This window comes from Papaver somniferum, unplaced genomic scaffold (assembly GCF_003573695.1).
Source record: "Papaver somniferum cultivar HN1 unplaced genomic scaffold, ASM357369v1 unplaced-scaffold_132, whole genome shotgun sequence".
Taxonomy (NCBI): Eukaryota; Viridiplantae; Streptophyta; class Magnoliopsida; order Ranunculales; family Papaveraceae; genus Papaver; species Papaver somniferum.
Window position 1 is genome coordinate 8,370,533 of NW_020622381.1, and position 23,109 is coordinate 8,393,641.

Below are 23,109 nucleotides of genomic sequence, written 5' to 3' on the forward strand. Positions count from 1 at the left end.
TATTTTTTCAAGTTTTCTTGGTCTATTGTGGGGGATGATTTTGTGACAAATGTGTAGAATTTTTTCAAATCTGGTAAGTTGTTGAAGGATATAAATAATACTTTTTTTAATCTGGTAAGTTGTTGAAGGATATAAATAGTACTTTTTTTTACCTTGGTTGCAAAATGTGATAGTTCTTCTACTACTGGAGATTTTAGGTTATTTATTGTTGTAATATAATATACAAATGTATAACACAAATCATAGTTTCTTGAATGAAATATGTTTTGAAGGGGTTAAGTCAGTTACAATCAGTCGTCTTTCATTTCTTGAAGGTCTATAAAAGACAATATTCTTCTAGCTTATGAGATTGTTAGGAATTACCACAAGACTATTGGTACTCTTATATGTTCTTTGAGAGCTTATGACACAATTAGCTGAAATGATATTAGAGTTGTTATGAAGAAGCTTGGCTTTCCTATTCATTTCATTAATTGGATTTATTTATGTATCTCTACTTCAAGACGTTCAACGACTGTGAACTGGTCTCCCTTTGGTTTTTTGGGGCATAAGAGGGGAATAAAGCAAGGATGTCCTATATCCCCATACCTTTTTGTTATGGTTATGGAAGTGTTCAGTGTGTTACTGAAGCATAAGGTCTCCTCTAGATCCTTTGTGTTACGTCCCAAGTATAAGATTCTCAGCTCGCTCATCTGTGTTTTGCAGATGATGCTTTGGTATTTTTGTAAAGAGAAATATGAAGCCAGCCCAGGTTTTGGTTGGAGTGTTGGAGGATTTTAATAAATTCTGTAGGCTTACGGTTAATTATAAGAAGACCTCCCTTTTCTCTTCGTCTTTTGATAAAGTTTAATGTTATTGTGGCTTGTTTATCTTGATCAAAAGGAGTGTTACCTATGAGGTATCTAGGAGTTCCCTCATTTCCACTAGGTTATCTTACATGGATTTTCCCTCCCTAATTGATAAGGTCATTAAAAGAGTGAAGTCTTGGAAGGCAAGACATTTGTCTTTTGCTGGTAGATTGATGTTAATTAAGTTGTGGAAACTACCACTTAACCGCACCACTTGTCGGGGAAATCCAACTCGGATTAACCCACAAGGGACTAAATTTTTGGATCGACGTAGAAGATACATAGACGATGCAAACACACATAAGAAGCAATAAGTAAAGCACACAAGAATTAACGTGATTCGGCAATATGGCTACATCCACCAAACGGATAGGACTTCTTCATTATTATGAAACCACTAATAGAGAATTACACTTAATGATTGACAAAACAATCAGTAACTATGATCCAACATTGTGTTGATCATAAACCCTAAAATAACTCTCATGAACAATAAACCACAAAATAATGTCTAACCAAAGAAGATAATACTTATCTCACATAACGAGATGATCTCCTTCTAAACGATGTCTCTTCCAACACCAACGGTTTCTTTTTTACCATTAACGAACAAGGCGATCTTCTCTTCACTAAACGATGTCTTCGATATCTCTCCAAAAAACCACGACAATGTACTTTTTCAACACCAACGAACTCCCTAAAATTCCACCCCAAGAGGTGGAATGAATTCCTCAAATCTCCAAAGAGAATTCCATGTCTAAGAATCACCATATAAACCTTCTTATATAATATTCATAAACTTGATTCCCAAGTATTAATCTCCTTGGAAAAGGAAACCCAAACAACTAGGAAACCTAATGTTATTTAGGTAACCTGTCTTGAAAAAGATGATTGAAAGGAAAGAGTACAACTCCTGGATTGGAGAATCTGTTAAGGATTTAATTCTTTTTCATAATGACTTTAGGGTCGAATTTGCAAATCTTCAATTTCAAATGAATCAGTTTATTGATGGTTAGACCAAAATCCTTGAAAATCAAAAGATCTTCATCAGGAATCATAAGAAACTCATCGTGGACTGTGTCAAAAAGATAGGCAGCTTGCCCGCACTGTTGATCAAAAAGTTAATATTCTAACCCATGAACATGGAGTTTATACGGTCAAAAGATTCAAGGATATCAGTGATACCTTTTATGATGGAGCTTTTCAAAGGTATGAAGTTATCAAAGAAACTTGATTTTGTCTAGAAAAATTCTTATGAGAATTTATTCTTGTGTTTTAAGAAGGATAACTAGGGTTTGGAATAGCCTATTTTGTGATTACACATTGCTATTGCCAACGATTTTCATCTTGCAATGTTTTTAGATTTATTTATTTAAATTCTAAAGTTTATTTGGATGATGATTTTGCAGTATTAATCTTTATTGGTTTTATATATTGCAAAAATTGTTATGGGATATGTGTGTTTGCGTCCGTAAACTATGATTGTCCCATATATGTCAAAAGTTAAGTCTATTATGTCATTATGCAAATATTGATGGAAGATAAAATGAACTTTTGATTACAAAGATTAAGTCTATGATATCATTATGCAAATATTGATGACATATATAATGAGTCTTTGAATATTCCGCAGTATTGATCTTTCCCAGATGCACTTCTATGTGAAAGTACTGTATGGCTCCGTAAGTTCTCTTATGTTGAGCGTTTCCGATTAAATTAATCATGGGTTCTCTTGTGGTTAATTCAATTGAGTTTTCTGGATACAAATTCATGTTTCATGTAAATTGTTAATGTCCAAAGAGATCATTCTTTTCTTGTGAAAGTAAGGTCGCTCTTGTGGTTCTTTCGGGAATGACATTTTATAGTGGAGAGTTCTTATTTGAACTTATGCTTAATTGCCAAATCTTTATGGGGAGTGCGGTTGTAGAATATTGTAGGAGTTTTCTTGTATCTTTATAAACTCCTTGATGAATACACTAAGTTTCGGCTATGTGAAATCATCGAAACAAAGTTGATATGTTCTCTTTTAGTCATGAAGTATCTTTATGAGAATTTCATTATGATCCCACTAGTTTTCGTATCTTTGCCAATTTATAGTGACAAAAGGGGGGGAATTAATGTGTAGTTCACACTAAAAATACATATGGTATACGTATCATTATGTAAAGTGGAGTGGTTTTCATTGTGAGATGAAGTATTGACAAAGGGGGAGTGATACGTATCACCATAGTATTATTGTCAAAGTTGTGATACAATTGAACTTTTATGTTGTGTAACAATACTATGACATTGTATAACAATAAGAAAACAATCTTGTGGAATTATTGTCATGGCTACAGATTTTCAACAACTATGATGCTGAGTTGAACACGTTCAGAATCACTGGAGTACTTGGAAGTGATGAAGATTTCGAGTAATGTTGAAGAATCAAGGAGGTCAAGCATTTGGATGAGAAGCTACAAAGATTATTTATTTTGTAATCCATATGTATTGATAGTTTTGACACTAAAATTAACAAAGGGGGAGATTGTTAGAGCACTGCTCGGTCGAAATCGCAAGCGTTGCTATCTCAAGTTTGTTTGTCATGTTTAGTAGCCAAAACTATAAGTCTTGATTTCTAGTCTACTTATAGCTATGTCTCGGATTAGGATATAATGTGTAGTTGAGCTTTAGACTTCACGGCGTTCAACGATTGAAGATGAAGAACTACTAAGGGGAGCTTGTGGAACTTCATCAACAAAAGGTATGTGGAGATTTGAACTCATCTATCACTCATAAGTCTATTTCTATTCTATCTCCTTTTGAGACAAAAGTCGTATAACTATATAGACTTTATATTATACACATTTGATATTTGGAGTTGAGTTTAACTCGCTTACATATTTCTCTAAATGTGTGTTGGTAATATTTCGCTTTAACCAAGTTCATCTTTATTCTTGACGAAAGTCAAAAGATGATCATGTAAAAATCGCCTGGTAACATCTTACATGATTTGTGTGAGACAGTCATTTGATGTAGACTCAGAATGTTTCATATTGATTTATTGATCACTTGAAAATTGCTTTGAAGCTAATAGTTTGTGTAAGACAACTATTCCCGTCTTCCAAGAATGTTTCAATGATTAATATGGAGTTTAGAACGATTAAATATTGATTCTATATAACACAATATGCGTACTTGTATGCAACTATTGCAAGTTATTCAAAGTCCGGGAACCATATGCATACCCGTATGCGTACTGGTTTGATAGTTAAAGTCCGGGAACTTGGTATGCATACCCATATGCGTACGGTTTAACAGTTCAAGTCCGGGAATTCAACTGAGTTTGGTCACGTACGACAGTATGCGTGCCCGTTTGCATACTGGCGAATCCAGACCAAGTCCGGAACTCTAAGTATGCGTACCCGTTTGCATACTTTAGCGGGTTAAGTTCTAAAATCGGGTTGTTCATGAACCAATACATTTATATATTAAGGAATGCAATCTTTTGCAAACCGTGGCTACAATGTTCATGAATTGATTCAAGTGAATCAAAATCGATTTTGCTTCAGTTGTTTCTTGTATACTTTTATGAGAATATAAACAATTGACAAACTCCATAACTAGTTTCATTTGAGTCATTTGAACTAGTTATGATTAAGATGAACAAGGTTGACATGAAAGTGTTCATATGGCTAACTTCGGTTAACTATTGTTGAGCCAACCATGTGCACACGTTTGGGTACGGTTACTCATACTTAAATGAAGTCACGTTTCATTTGTGTATAACAAGCTAAGTTCGATTTAACGGTTGAAATATATTAGCTTGACTCTAATCAAATTTTCATCTAACGGTGAATACTTAATGCTTTGTTACCAAGGTAGCATTGATTGCAAACCCTGATTTCAAGACTATATAATGGAGAACTCTAGCAACTCGGAAACCTAATCCCCACACCTCTTGTGTGATACTAGTTGCGACTAGAGTCGATTCTCCTTTAACCTAGGTTTTTCCTAAAACCATTATAGGTTAACGACTTAAAGACTTCATTGGGATTCTGAAGCCAGACCCAACTATTTTCTCTGCAGTTGCGTGTTCTGATCTTACTTTATTCTATCGTGTTGAGTACTATCTTCTCTAATATTTGCTCGAGATTTAATCTCCGATAGGTAAGATAAAAAGTAGTCACAAACATCTTCGTCTCATCGTTTGTGATTCTACAATATCTTGTTTCGCTACTATACGATTAAGATTATTGTGAGGTGATTGATATTACTAGGATGTTCTTCGGGAATATAAGTCCAGTGTATCAATTGGTTCCTGTTCACCTTGATTTATCAAAAGACGGAACAAAAAATTGTAGGTATTTCTGTGGGAGACATATTTATCTATTCAATAGACTTTTCTGTGTGAGACAGATTTGTTTATCAAGTCTTCGACTTTGGATCGTAGAAACTCTTAGTTGTGGGTGAGATCAGCTAAGGGAATCAAGTGTGTAGAGTCCTGCTGGGATTCAAAGGCGTAAGGAACACGAGTGTACCTAAATCAGTGTGAGATGGGTTAGGGCTCAACTACATTCCAGTCCGAAGTTAACTTGTAGTAGGTTAGAGTCTGTAGTGGCTTAATACAGTGTGGTGTTCAAATCTAGACTAGGTCCCGGGGTTTTTCTGCATTTGCGGTTTCCTCGTTAACAAAATTTCTGGTGTCTGTGTTATTTCTTTTCCGCATTATATTTGTTTATATAATTGAAATATCACAGGTTGTGCGTAGTTCAATCAATTGGTGAATCCAACCTTTGGTTATTGATTGAAATTGATTGACACTTGGATATTGGTCTTTGGTACCATCCAAGTTATTTCTCATATTAAACCGGCTCACAGATGTTCGATTGCAGATTGATTTGAGAAATTGAGATATAACTCTTGGATGTATTTTCCCTGACTGAGTCTGACTGTCTAATTGATTCTCTTGGAGTTAGTCCATACAGATTGCCTAAACGAAATATTGGGTGTGGTTGTTAGACCCTCGGTTTTTCATTTTGTCACTAAAATTGACAAAGGGGAGATTGTTAAAGCACTGCTCGGTCAAACTCGCAAGCGTTGTTATCTCAAGCTTGTTTGTCAAGTTTAGTTATCAAAACTATAAGTCTTGATTTTTACTCTACTTATAACTATGTCTCGGATTAGGATAAAATGTGTAGTTGATCTTTAGACTTCACGGAGTTCATCGATTGAAGATGAAGAACTACTAAGGGGAGCTTGCGGAACTTCATCAACAAAAGGTATGTGAAGACTTAAACTCATCTATCACTCAGAAGTCTATTCTATTCTATCTCCTATTGAGACGAAGTCGTATAGCTATATTGACTTTACATTATACACATTTGATATTTCGATCTGAGTATAACTCGCTTATATCTTTCTCGAAATATGTGTTGGAAATCTTTTTGCTTTAAATACGTTCATCATTATTCTTGAAGAAAGTCAAAAGATGATCATGTGAAAATCACCTGGTAACATCTTACATGATTTGTGTGAGACAGTCATTTAATGTAGACTCGGAATGTTTCGTATTGATCATTCAATCACTTGAAAATTGCTTATAAGCTAATAGTTTGTGTGAGACAGATATTGTCGTCTTCTAAGAATGTTTCAATAATTGAAATGAAAGTTAAGAGCTAAAACCCATGTCTGGATACATTGTGGTTTGTGTACTTAGTGTACGAACTGTTTTGACGGAATTCAGGACCGGAAGTTTGCATATCCGTTCGCAAACTTATTCAACTGGTTAAGTCAGGGTACTTAAGTTTGCATACCTGTTTGTAAACTGGTTTAACTGTTGATGTCGGGGAACCAAGTTCGCGTACCCGTTCGCAAACAGTTTCAACTGAGTTCGGTTCAGAGCTAAAGTTTGCGTACCCGTTTGCAAACTTAAGTGGTTCAATTTTTAAAATCGGTTAAGTATGATTTCATACTCATGAAAAAATACATCTATAAATTAAGGAATGCAATCTTTGCAAACCGTGGCTAAAATGTTCATGAACTGATTCTTTTGAATTAATCCGATTTTGCTTCAATTGTGTCTTGTATACTTCTATGTGAATATAAACAATTCAACAACTCTATGAGTAACACAAATAGATTCATTTGATTATCAATTGATCTAGAAGTGTTAAGATGAACATAATTAAGAGAAAAGTGTTCATATGGCTAACTTCGGTTAACTATTATTGAGCCAACTCAATATACACGTTTAGGTACGGTTATCCATATCTAAATGAAGGTATATTTCATTTGTGTGTAACAAGCTAATACCATCTAACAGTGGAAATATATTAGCTTGAATATTGAATCATGTTTCATCTAACAATGAATATTGATTGCTTTGTTCTAAAGTTATCAAACCCTGATTTGAAGACTATATAAGGGAGAACTCTAACAACTGGGAAACCTAATCCCCACACCCCATGTGTGATACTAGTTGCGACTAGAGTCGATTCTCCTATAACCTAGGTTTTTCCTAAAACCATTAAAGGTTAACGACTTAAAGACTTCATTGGGATTCTGAAGCCAGACCCAACAATTTTCTCTGTAGTTGCATGTTCTGATCTTACTTGTTTTATCGTATTGAGTACTATCTTCTCTAAGATTTGCTGGAGATTTATCTCTGATAGGTAAGATATAAAAACTAATCACAAAGATCTTCGTCTCATTCTTTGTGATTCCACAATAACTTGTTCTACTACCATATAGTTAAGTTATTGTGAGGTGATTGATATTTCTTAACTGTTCTTCGGGAATATAAGTCTGGTGTATCGATTGGTTCCTGTTCACCTTGATTTATCAAAAGACGGAACAAACTTCGTAGGTATTTCTGTGAGAGACAAATTTATCTATTAAGATAGAATTTTTTGTGGGAGACAAATTTTTTTATCAAGTCTTCGACTTTGGGTCGTAGAAACTCTTAGTTGTGGGTGAGATCAACTAAGGGAATCAAGTGCGTAGAGTCCTGCTGGGACCCAGAGGCGTAAGGAAAGGGACTGTACCTAAATCAGTGTGAGATGGGTTAGGTCTCAACTACATTCCAGTCCGAAGTTAACTTGTAGTAGGCTAGAGTTTGTAGCGCTTAATACTGTATGGTATTCAAATCTAGACTAGGTCCCGAGGTTTTTCTGCATTTACGGTTTCCTCGTTAACAAAATTTCTGGTGTCTGTGTTGTTTATTTTCCGCATTATATTTGTTTATATAATTGAAATATCACAGGTTGTGCGTAGTTCAATCAATTGGTGAATCCAACCTTTGGTTATTGATTGACACTTGGATATTGGTCTTTGGTACCATCCAAATTATTTCTCATATTAAACCGGCTCACAGCTGTTCGATTGCAGATTGATTTGAGAAATTGAGATATAACTCTTGGATATATTTTCCTTGATTGAGTATGACTGTCAAGTTGATTCTCTTGGAATTATATTGGAGTTAGTCCATACAGATTGCCTAAACGAAATATTGGATGTGGTTGTTAGACCCCCGTTTTTTCAGGTTGGTTGAGTGGGGATCATATTATTCTCCGAACTTACTTTCTAGACAAGAAGTGTGTGGTGGCTGACTTCATTGAAGGTAATGAGTGAAGTTTCCCTATGACTGAAGGCATTTCTGTTACTAATGTGTTTAAAATGATCTATCAAGTTTAGTTTTATCCTCTTGAGATTCCAGTGAAGATTTCAGCATGAAAATATTTATAAAGTTCTTAAGTCCTCATAGAGATGCTCCTGGTTGGTATTATTTGGTTTGATTTAAATATCATATTCTCATGAACTCTTTTAATTCCTGGGTGGCTCTTCAAGGGAGGTTGAAAACTAGAGACAAGTTGGTGAAATAAGGAGTGATTGTTTTCGCGTCTTGTTTGTTTTGTGATGCTCAATTTGAGAATGAGGAGCATATCTTTCATGGCTGGCCTTTTGCTGCTCAAATTTGGTAGGGTATGTTACTCAAATTTGGCGTGAGGAAATTAAATGGTGCCGCGACCATTTTAAGAATAATTGTTTGGTAAGTTTGATCAAAAAATTGGGTTTTGAATAGTTTCATTATACTATATATGGTGTGATAGGAATTAAAAGCCTTTACTTCTTAGTCTAGCTTTTGTGGATCAAGTTAGCTTGAACATTTTTATTAGGTTTGTCTAAAGCTCAGCTCTAAAAAGCTTAAAATAAAGGACAAGCCTGGTTTGAGGAATTTCTTCAATGGCCCGGGTATTAGTTGTGAGTTTATGCACAAACAACCTATTTTTTGGTATTGGTTAGATCCCCATATGTGTTTGTTGGTTTTGGAGCTGTGATTAAAGATGCTCTGGGGATTCCTTGATTGCTGCCCGTGGTGGGTCTCATCTTGTCTCTGTTATTGCCCATGAGATGCAGGGTGTGGAGTTGCGGTTGAAGCTTGTTGTGAAGTTTCAAGTTGCTCGTATCCATTTTTGTCTTGACACTATGATTGTGCGGTTGCTATTGTAGAGCAATGGGCCTAGCCCTCTTGGTGTATGATTCAAATTTGGAGGAGAATAAGAGTTCTTTTGAGTCAGTTTGCTTATATGAAGATTAGCCACTGCTATAGGTAGAGTAACAGAACTGTTGACCATCTGGATGGTATTCATCCTGCAGAGAAGTGATTCAAATTTGGAGGAAAATAAGAGATCTTTAGAGTCAGTTTGCTTATGTGAATACTAGCCACTGCTATAGAGAGAGTAATAGAGCCGTTGAGCATCTGGCTGGCATTCAACCTGCAAAGAAGTTTATCCAGCTGGTTCCTAGTGAGTTTTCTGCCAAGTTTAGAGAAATCTTGGCAGCTGATAAAGTAGGCAGAGTTTTTGCCGGATTAATGTTGGTTTTCCGTTTTTCTCAATTTTTTTCCTTTGGTTCGTAAAAAATCTTTTCTATGTAGTATTTTTTTTCAAATAAAAATTAATAGGGGTAAACAAGTAAATTCATAGGGATATATCACTGATTGAACTTTCCATTTTTATAACTTCACTCCTTTGTTCCGGGGAGAGCCCAAAAATGGCGTCGTTATCTCTTTCTTTCTCTTCCTCTTCTCATTTTTCTTCTCCTCTAAATCCCAAAACTAAAACCCTAAACCCTAAATCCATACACGATAAAACCCTTTCTTTCTCTAAGGTTTTCCATTGCAGACTCTCTTCATCACCATCAGTTCATGCTCAAAGAGGAGGAACAACAAGACCTAAAAAAGAAGAACATCATTCTCCTCCTGCAAAGAAACGCCACTGGAAAGAAGGAGAATTTCCTGAATATTTAGCTCAAAAGAACTCTTCTTCATATTCTTCTAGATCTTCTTCTTCTTCACCGAGACCTTCAAAACGTAGCCAAAATCAAGGGACTGAGAAGAAACGACATTGGAAAGAAGGAGAGTTTCAGGGAATATCTGAAGCTCAGTTTGTGAGGTCTAGTAATAGAACTCCATTAAAGAATTTGAAGAAGAAAATTGATAATAGGAATAATGCTAAAGCCTGGGTTAACACTGTTACTGAATCTTTAGCTGATAGAATGCACAAGAAACAATGGGATGAAGCTTTACAGGTATAATTTCTGGCTTTAAATTGATGATTTTAATGAATATTTGGTAGAAATTGAGGAATAATGAGCTCATGTAAGTAATTATGGTTGAATTTAGCATTGAGAATAAATGAGGTCCTTTGATTCTGTATAGGTGTTTGAGATGCTGAAAGAACAACCATTTTATCATCCTAAAGAAGGGACATACATGAAATTATTAGTTCTCCTTGGTAAATCTGGGCAACCCAGTCGAGCGCAAAAGCTGTTTGATGAAATGCTCGAGGAAGGATTGGATCCTACAGCGGAGTTATACACAGCATTGCTTACAGCTTACAGTAGGAGCAATTTGCTTGAGAAAGCGTTCGCAGTTCTCGAAGAAATGAAGGGGCTTCCTCTTTGTCAGCCAGATGTTTATACTTATAGTACTCTTATAAAGGCTTGTATTGATGCATCTCGATTTGAATTAGTTGATAGATTATACGAGGAAATGGCTGAATGGTTGATTACTCCAAATACAGTTACTCAGAATATTGTTTTGAGTGGGTACGGGAAGGCGGATATGTTTGATGAAATGGAAAAAGTACTTTCAGGGATGTTGGAGAGCACGGAATGTATACCAGATGTATGGACAATGAACACTGTTATCAGCTTATTTGGGAACAAGGGTCAGATTGAGATGATGGAGAGTTGGTATGAAAAGTTCCGTAACTTCGGCATTGAACCTGAAACCCGTACTTTTAATATTCTTATTGGTGCATATGGGAAAAAACAGATGTATGATAAGATGTCCTCGGTAATGGAGTACATGCGCAGGCTATCTTTTCCCTGGACTACCTCAACTTATAATAACGTGATTGAGGCATTCGCAAATGCTGGAGATGCTCAAAATATGGAGTACACTTTTGATCAGATGCGTGCAGAGAGGATGAAAGCTGATACCAAGACCTTCTGCTGTCTTATTAGGGGTTATGCTAATGCTGGTCTTTTTCACAAGGTGGTGAGCAGCATTCAATTGGCTGAGAAGTTGGAAATACCATCAAATACATCGTTTTTTAATGCAGTGATCTCCGCTTGTGCCATGGCAGATGATCTGATGGAGATGGAGAGAGTTTACCAAAGAATGAAGGATAAGCAATGCCCAGCAAATTCTGCAACTTTTGATATCATGGTAGAGGCATACAAGAAAGAAGGTATGACTGACAAGATCTATGATTTGGAGCAGGAAAAATCGAATGTGCTCATTAGTGGTTCAGAAAGCGAGTGAGATCATTAGAAGGTAGTTTTAGTCAAAGGCTTCCTATGGATGGAGAATGATAAGTTATTGGTTTTATTTATTCCCTTAAAAGAAATAATCACCTTTTTGGAGCGCCGCGATACTGGATTTCTTCTTCCGCATTGCATTATGGTCAAGTAATCTGCCACTGCTTTGGTCAAGTAATCTGCCACTGCTTTGGAGGATGAATAACGTTATGTATACCCTTTTTGTCCATCTTCTGGTAATGTCTGTGTAAAGTAGTGTTGACTAACTCTGTATCCACACAACTGTTCCAAAGTACTTAATATAAAGGTCCAAACTGCTTTTGTGCAACTCGTTGTATATTGATTTCCTTTTAAGTATCTTTTAATGTTGGATAGTTCGTGGGATCCTCAGCTGGACTAATCAAGTGGGTACTCCTTTTCATCCACAGGAGCCATTTTGTGTCATCATTGTCATTCTGGGTGTTTATCTCAGGTTTAATCCCTCTTGCTGTATATGATACTGGATTCTGTCCACCAGATTACCAATAGAGAAGTAAAGCGGGAAGACACCTTTCGCTCAATACCTGTTGTTTAAGTAGCTGTCTTCTATTTCAGCTTTTTGTGGTAGACATTGCGCTATGCTTGGTATGTTCCTTTTTTCTTTGCCTTCAGTTTATTTCTTTATCCAAACTTCTAAACACTTCTTTTTCGTAGAGATTCTTTAAAGTAATGTGCTCGTCGCTCAACTAGCAAAATCTCTTTCCAAATTTGGTTCTTGAATTTTGACCTTTATCTGGCAAAAGAGAATATGTGAATGTTATAATTAGTTGGGAAAAAAATTAATGCATCTGTTGGGTAGGCAATGCTGTGCACAATAGAGGTTTTCGTCTTTTGCAAGTATGTTTTCAATAAACTTAACAGGAAACATTTCGTACAGATGTATTTTTCTTCTTTGGAAGTACTGTAGTAATTTTCCTTAGTTCTGCTGGCTACTTTCCTGTGTGCCAGCTGATCCATGCATTTTCTGCGACAAATATCTGAGATTGCTGATTCAGGGTTCAGGAATGACTCTTCCTTTTCCCGCATACACAGAATTTACAATGCTGTGGTAAGCCAAGTCAACAGATCAGCTGTTTTTTGGGTGGTTTTGACCTAGCTGACATGTTTGTGTCTCATTAGTTGTTGGTTTCCCTCTGCCTCATGTGCACCAACTCTATTACATCATAGTTGGTGCCACATACATGTTTAGCTTTACATATACACAAGTTTTCATATGCTTGCATAGATATACATGCATATGTGCGTTTTACTTTATATACTTTTTCAGGCTCCCTTAAAAGCCTGTCAATGATCATTTTCTCTCTGTTATTGGTTGTTTAACAAGTCAATGTAGTACTTACGTATAAACTATGTTATGCGCGTGAACCAACTTTTGATAGGGTTCAACGCGATAGTATAGACTCCAAGCTGAAGAAATAGACGAATTGAGTGTTAACTTGGACTGACATGGCTGGTAAGCAGATTTCCCTGTGAGGATGCTGTAATGCAAACATGCAGGGAGGGATCTCTGTGAACCCCATAGTGAAGAGTGTTACCTTGGACTGACATGGGCTGTTTGCTGCCTCATATGATCTCAATTCTGGCCCGACCAAACCTGATGAACAGCCATCTCTACCTGTTAAGTAGTCGTCGTTGTTGCAAGATACGTGTCTTGAGCTACTCAAAACCTATGCAAATTGTGTTGCACTGTAAGAGTTGGATTTTTATTAGTATGTCCTTTGACTGTAATAAACTCATAATTTTACTATTTTCACCCTCTTATGAATCAGTGATGCTTGTGCTTTGCTATCTTCTTCTGAATCTAACTCGTGTACAAGACTAATCCGGATCAAAAGGACATACTCCCTCCTTAAAAAAAAAGAGATACTATCATTTTTTCAATTTGACCTATTTTTAGGCTAAAATGAAAAAGTGATAGTATCTCTTTTTTAAAACAGAGGTAGTATTTAACATTTTGTTAGGTTCAATAAGAGTCGGAGCCAATCTTTGTCAAAAATAAAGTCAGCCGAGTCAGCCAAGCCAGATACAGTTTTCACTGACTCGATGTCTGTTTGGCCAGATGTCTTACATCAGAGAGTCAGACCTGAATGATATGAGGCATTCTTATTCTAACAAAAAGAGATATTTTTCATTCTAAGTTTCTAACTAGTTAACAAACAGCAAGTAACAAAGCTGTATGGTGTAGTTATTGCTCTTTAGTATAATAATATTAAACAGCAGCATGGAGAATGCAGATTCTCTTTTGTTTTCTTGATTTCTCTTTTTTCTTATTCTTAAAAGCAGCAAACATCCCTCAAGTGCTAATTGATTTTTTAAATAATGTTTTAGAATCTGCACTTAGCAGTTATGCGACTTATGTCCAATTAGAAAACTAAACATCACAATAGGTGCACAAGTCAAATATAAAACTAATTAGTCAACTGCTTTCTTGTTGTCAACCCTAAAAACAGAAAGATCTAACTGTTGCTCACTTTCATGAATTACGATATGGTGCAGTTAATGTCCTTTGATAATTTATTGATCACTCTCTTTCTCACTTCCCCTTCTGATATTTACTCAAATGCATTATAATAATCTTTGATTATTTTCTTCTCTGATCAGTAAATCAATTCTGGCTCATTGGTCATGGCTTATGCAAGCAAACGATTAAAATGACACATTGCATTGCATCATAGAGTAGATAGATAATAATAAGTTTGATATTCATTAGTGTTAATACTAATTCTTGCTAATAGAAGAACTAGTAGTAGTATATATTTATTTATCTTTTGGTTTAGGGAATCTTTAATTATTTTCTTTTCTGACGTGTAAATCAATTTTGGCTCATTGCTTATGCAAGCAAACAATTAGCATATGACGATTGGATTGCATCATAGACAATATAAATATACCAAGTTTAATGTTCATTATAATGCTAATACTGGTTCTATCTAATAGAAGAAATAGCAGTAGTATATGTATATACATAAAGATCTATATCTTTATTTGGTTTAAAGGACCTCTAGGAAGTTCTAATAATGGCTCATCAGCTGGGTGGAACTGATGAAGTAGAATCGCTAAGATATGAATTAGCAGAGATTGGGAGGAGCGTAAGATCATCATTTAGACATTATGCTTCAAGTTTCAGAAGCATTTCTTCAGTTGGGACTGTAAGGGATGTTGGTGAGTGTGTTGAGGATCAAGATGAAAGTATTGCTTTACAGTGGGCCGCAATTGATAGACTACCCACTTTTACGAAGTTAAGAACGTCTCTTTTTTATGATGGTGTGGATGTTAAAGGGAAGAGGGTAGATGTTACCAAGCTTGGACCTGTTGAACGGCATATGTTCATTGGGAAACTTATTAATCACATTGAAAATGATAATCTTCGCTTGTTGCAGAATATAAGAGAGAGAATAGACAAGTAAGCTTATTTAATTTTTTATGGTTATTACAGGCATCACTATAAAGGTTAAATGGTAATGGGAATATATCAATGTGTCGCTTCTATGTTCTCTTAAAGACACTAGTTGGGGTTGTTGTTTGAACAGTATAATCTTCATTGAGTCATTTTTTTTTCCTTCTTATTATTACTATTCTTTGTGAAGTAAAGTTTCTGCTATTCATTTTTAAGTGTAGTTATTGTGACACTAGGTGATTCATGCATGCACGCATGCTCAAGTCCATGAGCTGCACAAGTTTGGAAGTCAATTTTATATGCATACATCATAATAAAACACTCAACTTTTGGATAACTGTGGGAAAGCCTAGCGTGTGTCTTTGTGTGCATAAATGGATATAGTGCATTCCTAACCTATCAGTAATATGTAGGGTTGGCTTGAAATTGCCAACGGTGGAGGTGCGATATACAAATCTGTCTGTTGAAGCAGAGTGTCAGGTCGTTCATGGGAAACCCCTCCACACCTTATGGAGTTCTCTCAAAAATGTAGTTTCTGTAAGTTGCTGATTTCTTTGAGTAAACATAACTAAATTGTTCAATTGCTCTTTTTTGCTGCTTATGCTACTCCTCTTTTATCTTTCTTTTGTAACTGGACGAGTTTAAACTTTACTAAAATTACATGGTCCATATACTGCCGTGTCCTTCCATTTTTTTTTATGTTCTTCAAGTCTTATGCTATTCCAAGAATACAGAGTTTTGTTGGTGGGTTCCCTTATCGAGGATTTTCAAAAGGACTAATATTTGGTGGTGAAAATGAGTGTGCGTCGAACACCATGAATTGTGAAATATGGTGCTCCAAAGGGAACTTAAATGTTTTAGTCTTGCATTAGTGAGATTCTTGTTTATTTGATATACTATATCCTTTTGCTGTATAAATTCGGTAAATTTCGTCCGCTTATTTCTTTTCACTGTTGTATTTTTATTTTCTGTTGCGCAGAGTTTGCCCAAGCTATTTGGTGTAATTAAGTGTCAAGAAGCTAAAATAAGCATAATTAAAGATGTCAGTGGCATTATCAAGCCGGGAAGGTAAGTTATAGACGCTATTACTTTCTTAACGAATCAGAAACTGAAGAATTGTTTTGCTGAACCACCATAGAATTGGGCTTTAAGTGATATCTAATGAAACCTCCTTGTATATCCTTGGTAAGATCTGAAAGGAGTGTTGCATTTCAGAAATCTGATCTAAATTGCTCACTTTTCTTAGTGAATTTTCCAGTCTTTGCAAGTGGGTTCTAAACTGCATGTTTCATAAATCAAGTTGCACTGATCTATTCTTGTCTGAGTTGCAGGATGACTTTGTTGCTTGGTCCCCCAGGATGTGGTAAAACCACCTTTTTATTGGCACTTTCCGCGAAACTCGATCAGTCTCTGAATGTACATTTCTCCTGGTTTGAGTTTTACCTCTTCAATTCTGCTAAAAAAAATCTTATATGGAGACGTAAGTTAGAATTAATTTGTTCTTTCCCTCCTTGTGTTAGGTTACAGGAGAAATATCTTATAACGGTTACAAACTAGAGGATTTTGTTCCTCAGAAAACATCAGGCTACATAAGCCAACATGATTTGCACATTCCCGAGATGACTGTGAGAGAAACGCTTGATTTTTCAGCTTGTTGTCAGGGTGTTGGAAGTCGAGCAGGTTTGTATTTACATGGACATCTGACAACTCTAATATTTTTATGATCTTGTTATTGATGTAAGGTCGTTGGCTTCAGCCTACAAGTAACCTTTTTTTTCTGCCTGTCTGTAGACATTATGTTGGAGGTTTGTCGAAGGGAAAAAGAGGCAGGGATTGTCCCTGATCCAGATCTAGATACTTACATGAAGGTAATGCCAACCATTCTGCTGCTTATAGTACATGTTTTCCAAGTCCGTATATAGACTTCATGCATGAACATTTGATAAAAGCTCTAGTGAGTTATGCATGTAGGCAAGTGTCCTGTAATTTTTCAGTTGGATTGCATGAGTTAGGTAAAAAGAAAATTTGACAAGTCATGGTAAACAAATGTCTTAACAGGCGACATCTGTTGATGGACTAAAGAAAACTCTTCAGACTGATTACATTTTGAAGGTATCTGTCTCCAAACCAAAATCTAACTTCTCTTAATGCATGGATTAATAGTTCAATTTCAATAGTTTTCTACCATATCTCTGGTTTCTCAGATACTTGGACTTGATTTATGTGGTGAAACATTGGTTGGTGATGCCATGAGAAGAGGTCTCTCGGGTGGTCAAAAGAAAAGATTGACTACAGGTAGATCAGTCGTGCTCAAAACTTTTACAGGACTATGAGTTGTTGTGTTATTAAGAATTACCAACGTCTTATGCAGGGGAGATAATTGTTGGGCCAACGAAAGCTCTTTTTATGGATGAAATTTCAAATGGCTTGGACAGTTCCACTACATTCCAAGTTATTCAATATCTTCAGCAATTAGTGCATATTACGGATGCCACATCATTGATTTCGCTTCTTCAACCAGCACCAGAGACCTATGATCTTTTTGATGATGTTATTTTGATGGCAGAAGGGAGCATAATATATCATGGTCCACGGTTTTACATTCTTGAATTCTTTGAAGATTGTGGATTTAAGTGTCCAGAAAGAAAAGGGGCCGCTGACTTTCTCCAGGAAGTGAGCAGACCCGTTTACGCTTTACACTAGTTTCTGTCCCTGTAATTTTACTTATATTTAATGTAAATCCTCAACCATCTTTCTTTCAGGTTATCTCTAGAAAGGATCAGGGGCAATATTGGCATGATACTGAACAACAGTATAGCTATGTTTCAGTCGATCAATTTTCCAAAAAATTTAAGGCCTTCAAGATGGGAAATAAACTAGACGAGGAGCTCTCAAAACCATATGATAAGTCTCAATGCCATAAAGATGCTTTGTCCTTTAGCAAGTATTCTCTATCCAAATGGGAACTCTTTAAAGCTTGCATGACGAGGGAATATCTTCTCATGAAGAGGAATTCGTTTACATATGTCTTCAAAACAACACAGGTATGCAAAGTGACATTCATGATTTGTCGGTCAGTTCTCGTCCATAATTTTTTTATTTTCTTACTAGAGTGTAATAGTGTATCTGTTATCTAACAGTGTTATCTTGCGCCGTTTGTCTTCTGCAGCTTGTCATTATCTCATCCATCACAATGACTGTCTTTCTGAGAACTCGAATGCATGTTGATGAGATCCATGCAAATTACTATTTGGGTGCTTTGTTCTATGCACTCATCATACTTATGGTTGATGGATTCCCGGAGTTGTCCATGACTGCTTCAAGACTTGCTGTTTACTACACGCAGAGAGAATTATGCTTTTACCCAGCTTGGGCTTATGCAATTCCAGCTGCTATTTTAAAGGTTCCTCTATCGTTCTTGGAAGCTATTGTATGGACAGTTCTTACTTACTATGTTATTGGGTACAGTCCCGAATTTGGCAGGTTAGTTGGACTCAACGTTTTTATCTCGGATAAAAAGCCATTCACCTTTGGGTTATCTACAGTATTTAATTCTTAATTGTTGACTTTGTCGTAGGTTTGGCAGCCAATTTGTCATACTTTTTGCCGTCCATCTGTCGTCTATATCCATGTTTTGTTTCATTGCTTCATTGTTTCAGACTGTAGTTGCTTCTACAGTTGTTGGTATGCTATCGCTACTGTTTATCCTGTTATTTGGAGGATTCGTCATCCCACAACGTAAGGTGGCCTACCCTTTTATCTTCTGACCGTCTCTTCCAGCTTGAGCTTCCTGCCTAAGTTGTTTATATGGCATATTTTGTTGCTTTTCCAATTGCAGCTTCTATGCCAGCTTGGTTGCAGTGGGGATTCTGGCTATCCCCGTTGTCATATGGGGAAATAGGCATAGCTGTAAACGAATTTCTTGCTCCACGCTGGCAACATGTGAGATTTGAAATATTATATGGACATGTACATACCTACTCATAAATAAATAGTCCTGTAGCATAGTTAACATTACATAATGAGTATATGTTTAGACTTTGGGGAGCATGAGAATTAAATCGCTAGGATCATGATTGATCTTCTGCCTTTAATTGTTGCTGCAGATGTCGTTGAACACAACCCTAGGGCGACAAACATTGGAAAGTCGTGGATTGAACTTCAATAGTTACTTCTTCTGGGTATCACTTGCTGCTTTACTTGGGTTCTCAATACTCTTCAACATTGGGTTTACCCTAGCCTTGACATTTTTAAACTGTAAGATAATCCATCTAAATTGATATAGCTGACGTATCTAAAAATACAATCTACATGGTATCACAACAGTCGCATAATTATGCAGCTCCTGGAATCTCTCGCGCTATTATATCTCATGAAAAGCTCTCACAAATTCGAGAAACAAGAGAGCATAGTCAACATGTCGAGGAGTTGCCTTCTAGAACCTTAAAAAATTCTGATCTATCGAGGACGGGTGATACTGTTATCCTGCTGTTCTGCTTAATTTCACTAAAAGTAGTAATATAGCAAAGAAATTAAGGTCATAGAAAGTTATACGGGAATATCCATATTAAATTCTTATGATTCTTGGTTTTTTTTACAGGTGGGATGGTCTTGCCTTTTGTACCTCTTACTGTAGTATTTCAAGATGTACAGTACTTCATCGATACCCCTTCGGTGATCATTGTCCAGACAATCTTTCTAAATGTTAAGCAGTTAGGATGACTCAGTATATTCAATGCTTTATAATTTTTATGTCATCAGGAAATGAAAGAACGGGGTTTTAAGGAGAACAAAATCCAACTTCTTCGGGATATTACTGGCGCTTTTATGCCTGGTAATCTTACAGCATTAATGGGTGTCAGTGGAGCTGGGAAGACAACTCTTATGGATGTTCTATCTGGAAGAAAAACTGGTGGTACAATCGAAGGGAATATAAGCATTGGGGGATACCCTAAATCTCAAAAAACATATTCTAGGGTATCAGGTTATTGTGAGCAGACAGACATACATTCACCACTAATTACTGTAGAAGAATGAGTGATTTATTCAGCTTGGCTACGGCTTCCATGTGACATTGATTCAAATACTAGAGATGTATGTATTTTTCCAAGAAATTTGAGTCATCAGTTTAAATTCAGTGTTATTCCCTTTAAAAAAAGAAAAGCATTTACTCAAATTTGTTCATTTACTTGCAGGTGTTTGTGAAAGAAGTTCTTAAAACCATCGAGCTTGATGGAATTAAAGATGCTTTAGTAGGTATTCCTGGTGTTAGTGGCTTATCAACTGAGCAACGCAAGCGCCTTACAATGTATTCCTGGTATTCCTGGTACTAACATAATAGTTATTTCTCATTCCGTAGACATAGTCAGCAGAGCTTGTTCAATGTATTCGGTTCAATGTACTCCGCTGTTATCTTCTTGGGCATAAACAACTGTGTAACAGTTTTGCCATTTGTTTCAACTGAACGCTCTGTACTTTACCGGGAAAGATTCGCAGGAATGTACTCTTCATGGGCGTATGCATTTGCTCAGGTTCAAATCTTTGCTTTGAGACTCGTGGAGGCGTGGTGTCAACTTATCTTAAATTTGTTCCAAGTTATCAACTGCAATCATATTCGTTCTGCTTGGAATGACAATTCATCCATGTCTTCTCTCGAGTACGACTTTCTTGCTGTTAACTCCTGCTAACTAAAAATGTATTATTGATAACTGCAGGTGGCAGTTGAAATTCCTTACTTGTTTACACAATCACTTTTGTATGTTATAATCACTTATCCGATGATCGGTTTCATGTGGGCGCCATATAAGGTGTTTTGGAACTTTTACGCGATGTTTTGTACGTTGCTTTACTTCAACTATCTTGGAATGCTGGTTGTGTCGATTACACCAAATGTTCAGGTTGCTGCCATATTGTCAGCTTCATTCTTTACAATGCTGAATCTTTTCTCTGGGTTCCCGATTCCTAAACCGGTAAGCCGATGTTCTACTTTTATGGTAATTCGTTAACTGGGATTGGTTGTGTATGCATTTTTTTCTGGCAATGTACTGAAATATTAGGGGAAACTACTTATTGAATTATTTCTGAGACATTACCTTAGTAAAACCGAAATTCCAATTGGCAGCGAATTCCAGGATGGTGGATATGGTTGTATTATATCTGCCCTTCATCGTGGACGTTGAATGGCTTACTAACTTCACAGTATGGAGATATGGAGAAGGAGATTTTGGTTTTTGGTGAAACAAAGACGGTCTCTCATTTCTTAAGAGATTATTTTGGATTTCACCATAATCATCTTCCCCTTGTTGCTGTTATTCTTCTTGTCTATCCAGTTCTCTCAGCATCTCTTTTTGCTTACTGCATACAAAAAATGAACTTCCAGAGGAGGTGATTTGATACCCCTTGGAAAAGATTTATGTATATATATATATATTGTTTTCTGTAATTTACTTACCATTAACTATCACAAGGACCGGGTAAGCTTATCGAACATTAGTATTTGTGTTTGTAATATATTTGGGTGGGAGACATGAACTTGTCATGTATGTATTATTTCACCATTCTCAATGTTAAATGTGACAAAAATTTGTTCTAATTGACGGATTTTAGACAAGCAAAAACACCTACCTAATGGTCCTCTCTCAGGATGACCAATTATAAACAGCTGTGGATGGAACAACCAGAATCTTCAGTAAAGCAGCTTGGTGTTCGTCAGATTTTCTTGCTGACCGACTCTCGCAGCCACCTGCTATGTCTCCCAGATCAGCTCATGGATCCAGGGGACCCTATCCATGAGCTTTTGGACAATGCTCGTCAGTTATGATATGTAGAGTCAGAAATAGAAGAACAACGGCAACAACTGAATTTCATGGTTGTATGTGATCCTGTAAGAAAGTATGCTTGAAAACCAGGTTTTATGGGGAAAGTTTGCTCTCCAAGGTTTATTAACAGCAGAAATCCACCTTGCCTAGAAAGTGTGCGACACAAATCCCAAGAAGGAGAAGTACAGCAAAATTTAGGTAAGCATTCCACTTATCTTTGTTAAACTTCCATTCTGACCCTGATGTTAGATAAGTTATATCAACTTTGCATATTAGGAAGTGGCCCAAAAAAATGTCTGGCTTAAGCAGGTGAATTGGTTACATCATTTGCAGGGCAGCTTTTGATTATTCTGACTGAATTTGACTCAGTTTAACATCAGAAATAGACCATTTTTTTGTATTCGAACTTAGTAGGCACCAAATGTTGTAATTTTTGCTACATGTTTTTTTTGTCCCTTGGTACTAGTTTGTGCAATTTCTGATGCTGGTTTCTTATGGTCACAAATGTCCTAGCAGGCGATCTCCAATGGACTGAAGAGAACTCTTCAGACTGGTTACATTGTAAAGGTAAATGTAACATAAGCAATCTCCTCAGCTCATATATAGATCATTTCTTCTTTTTGCGGCTAGAATTCAGTCTATATAGCACTGTTGCTGTAAGGTTAGTATATGCCCATTCAAAAGATAGAATGATAATCTGGGACTCCAATATTACCCGACCATGAACAAAGTTACTGGTTCCACGACAAAAATACGATATCCCTCGTTTTACTCATATTAGTCTCATTCTAACCAGCAGCCGTCTAGACTTCTTGGATGATATACTATTCTTTTACATTCATGGTTGGCCTTGTTCATATTTAATGACAAAATTATTCATTTTTCATGGTGCTTACAATCGTATGATGCAGTGGTTGGATCTCAACAATGGGTTCCAGCAAAAGTCTAGCATCTTGAAACTTAGTAGCCTACAGCCATAACTTTTTTTTTTTCCCTTCTGAAACAACTATAAATTGGCTGATGTGGTAGAACAAACAAAAAATAACAGAGAGAGAAAAAAGAAGAAACAGGTTTTTAGTTGTTATTTAAATAAAAATATTAAATTATCAACTATCAGTCAACTCTTGCCTGAATAAACAAAATAATAGATAATTTTTTTTCATTATACTCACTTTTATGAATCAATTATGGAGATTGAACA

General features: G+C 36.2%; 1 protein-coding gene and 1 pseudogene across 1 annotated transcript; both read left to right on the top strand.

The window, feature by feature from the left end:
- Window positions 1-9,402: 9,402 nt before the first annotated feature.
- On the top strand, window positions 9,403-11,982 carry LOC113332690 (pentatricopeptide repeat-containing protein At3g06430, chloroplastic-like). The gene is made up of 2 exons (XM_026579209.1): window positions 9,403-10,418; window positions 10,549-11,982. The coding sequence occupies exons 1-2, from the start codon at window positions 9,882-9,884 to the stop codon at window positions 11,656-11,658; spliced, it is 1,647 nt and encodes a 548-aa protein (XP_026434994.1). The 5' UTR covers window positions 9,403-9,881; the 3' UTR covers window positions 11,659-11,982.
- A 2,612-nt stretch (window positions 11,983-14,594) lies between these two features.
- Window positions 14,595-22,803, top strand: LOC113332689 (annotated as a pseudogene).
- Window positions 22,804-23,109: the final 306 nt, after the last annotated feature.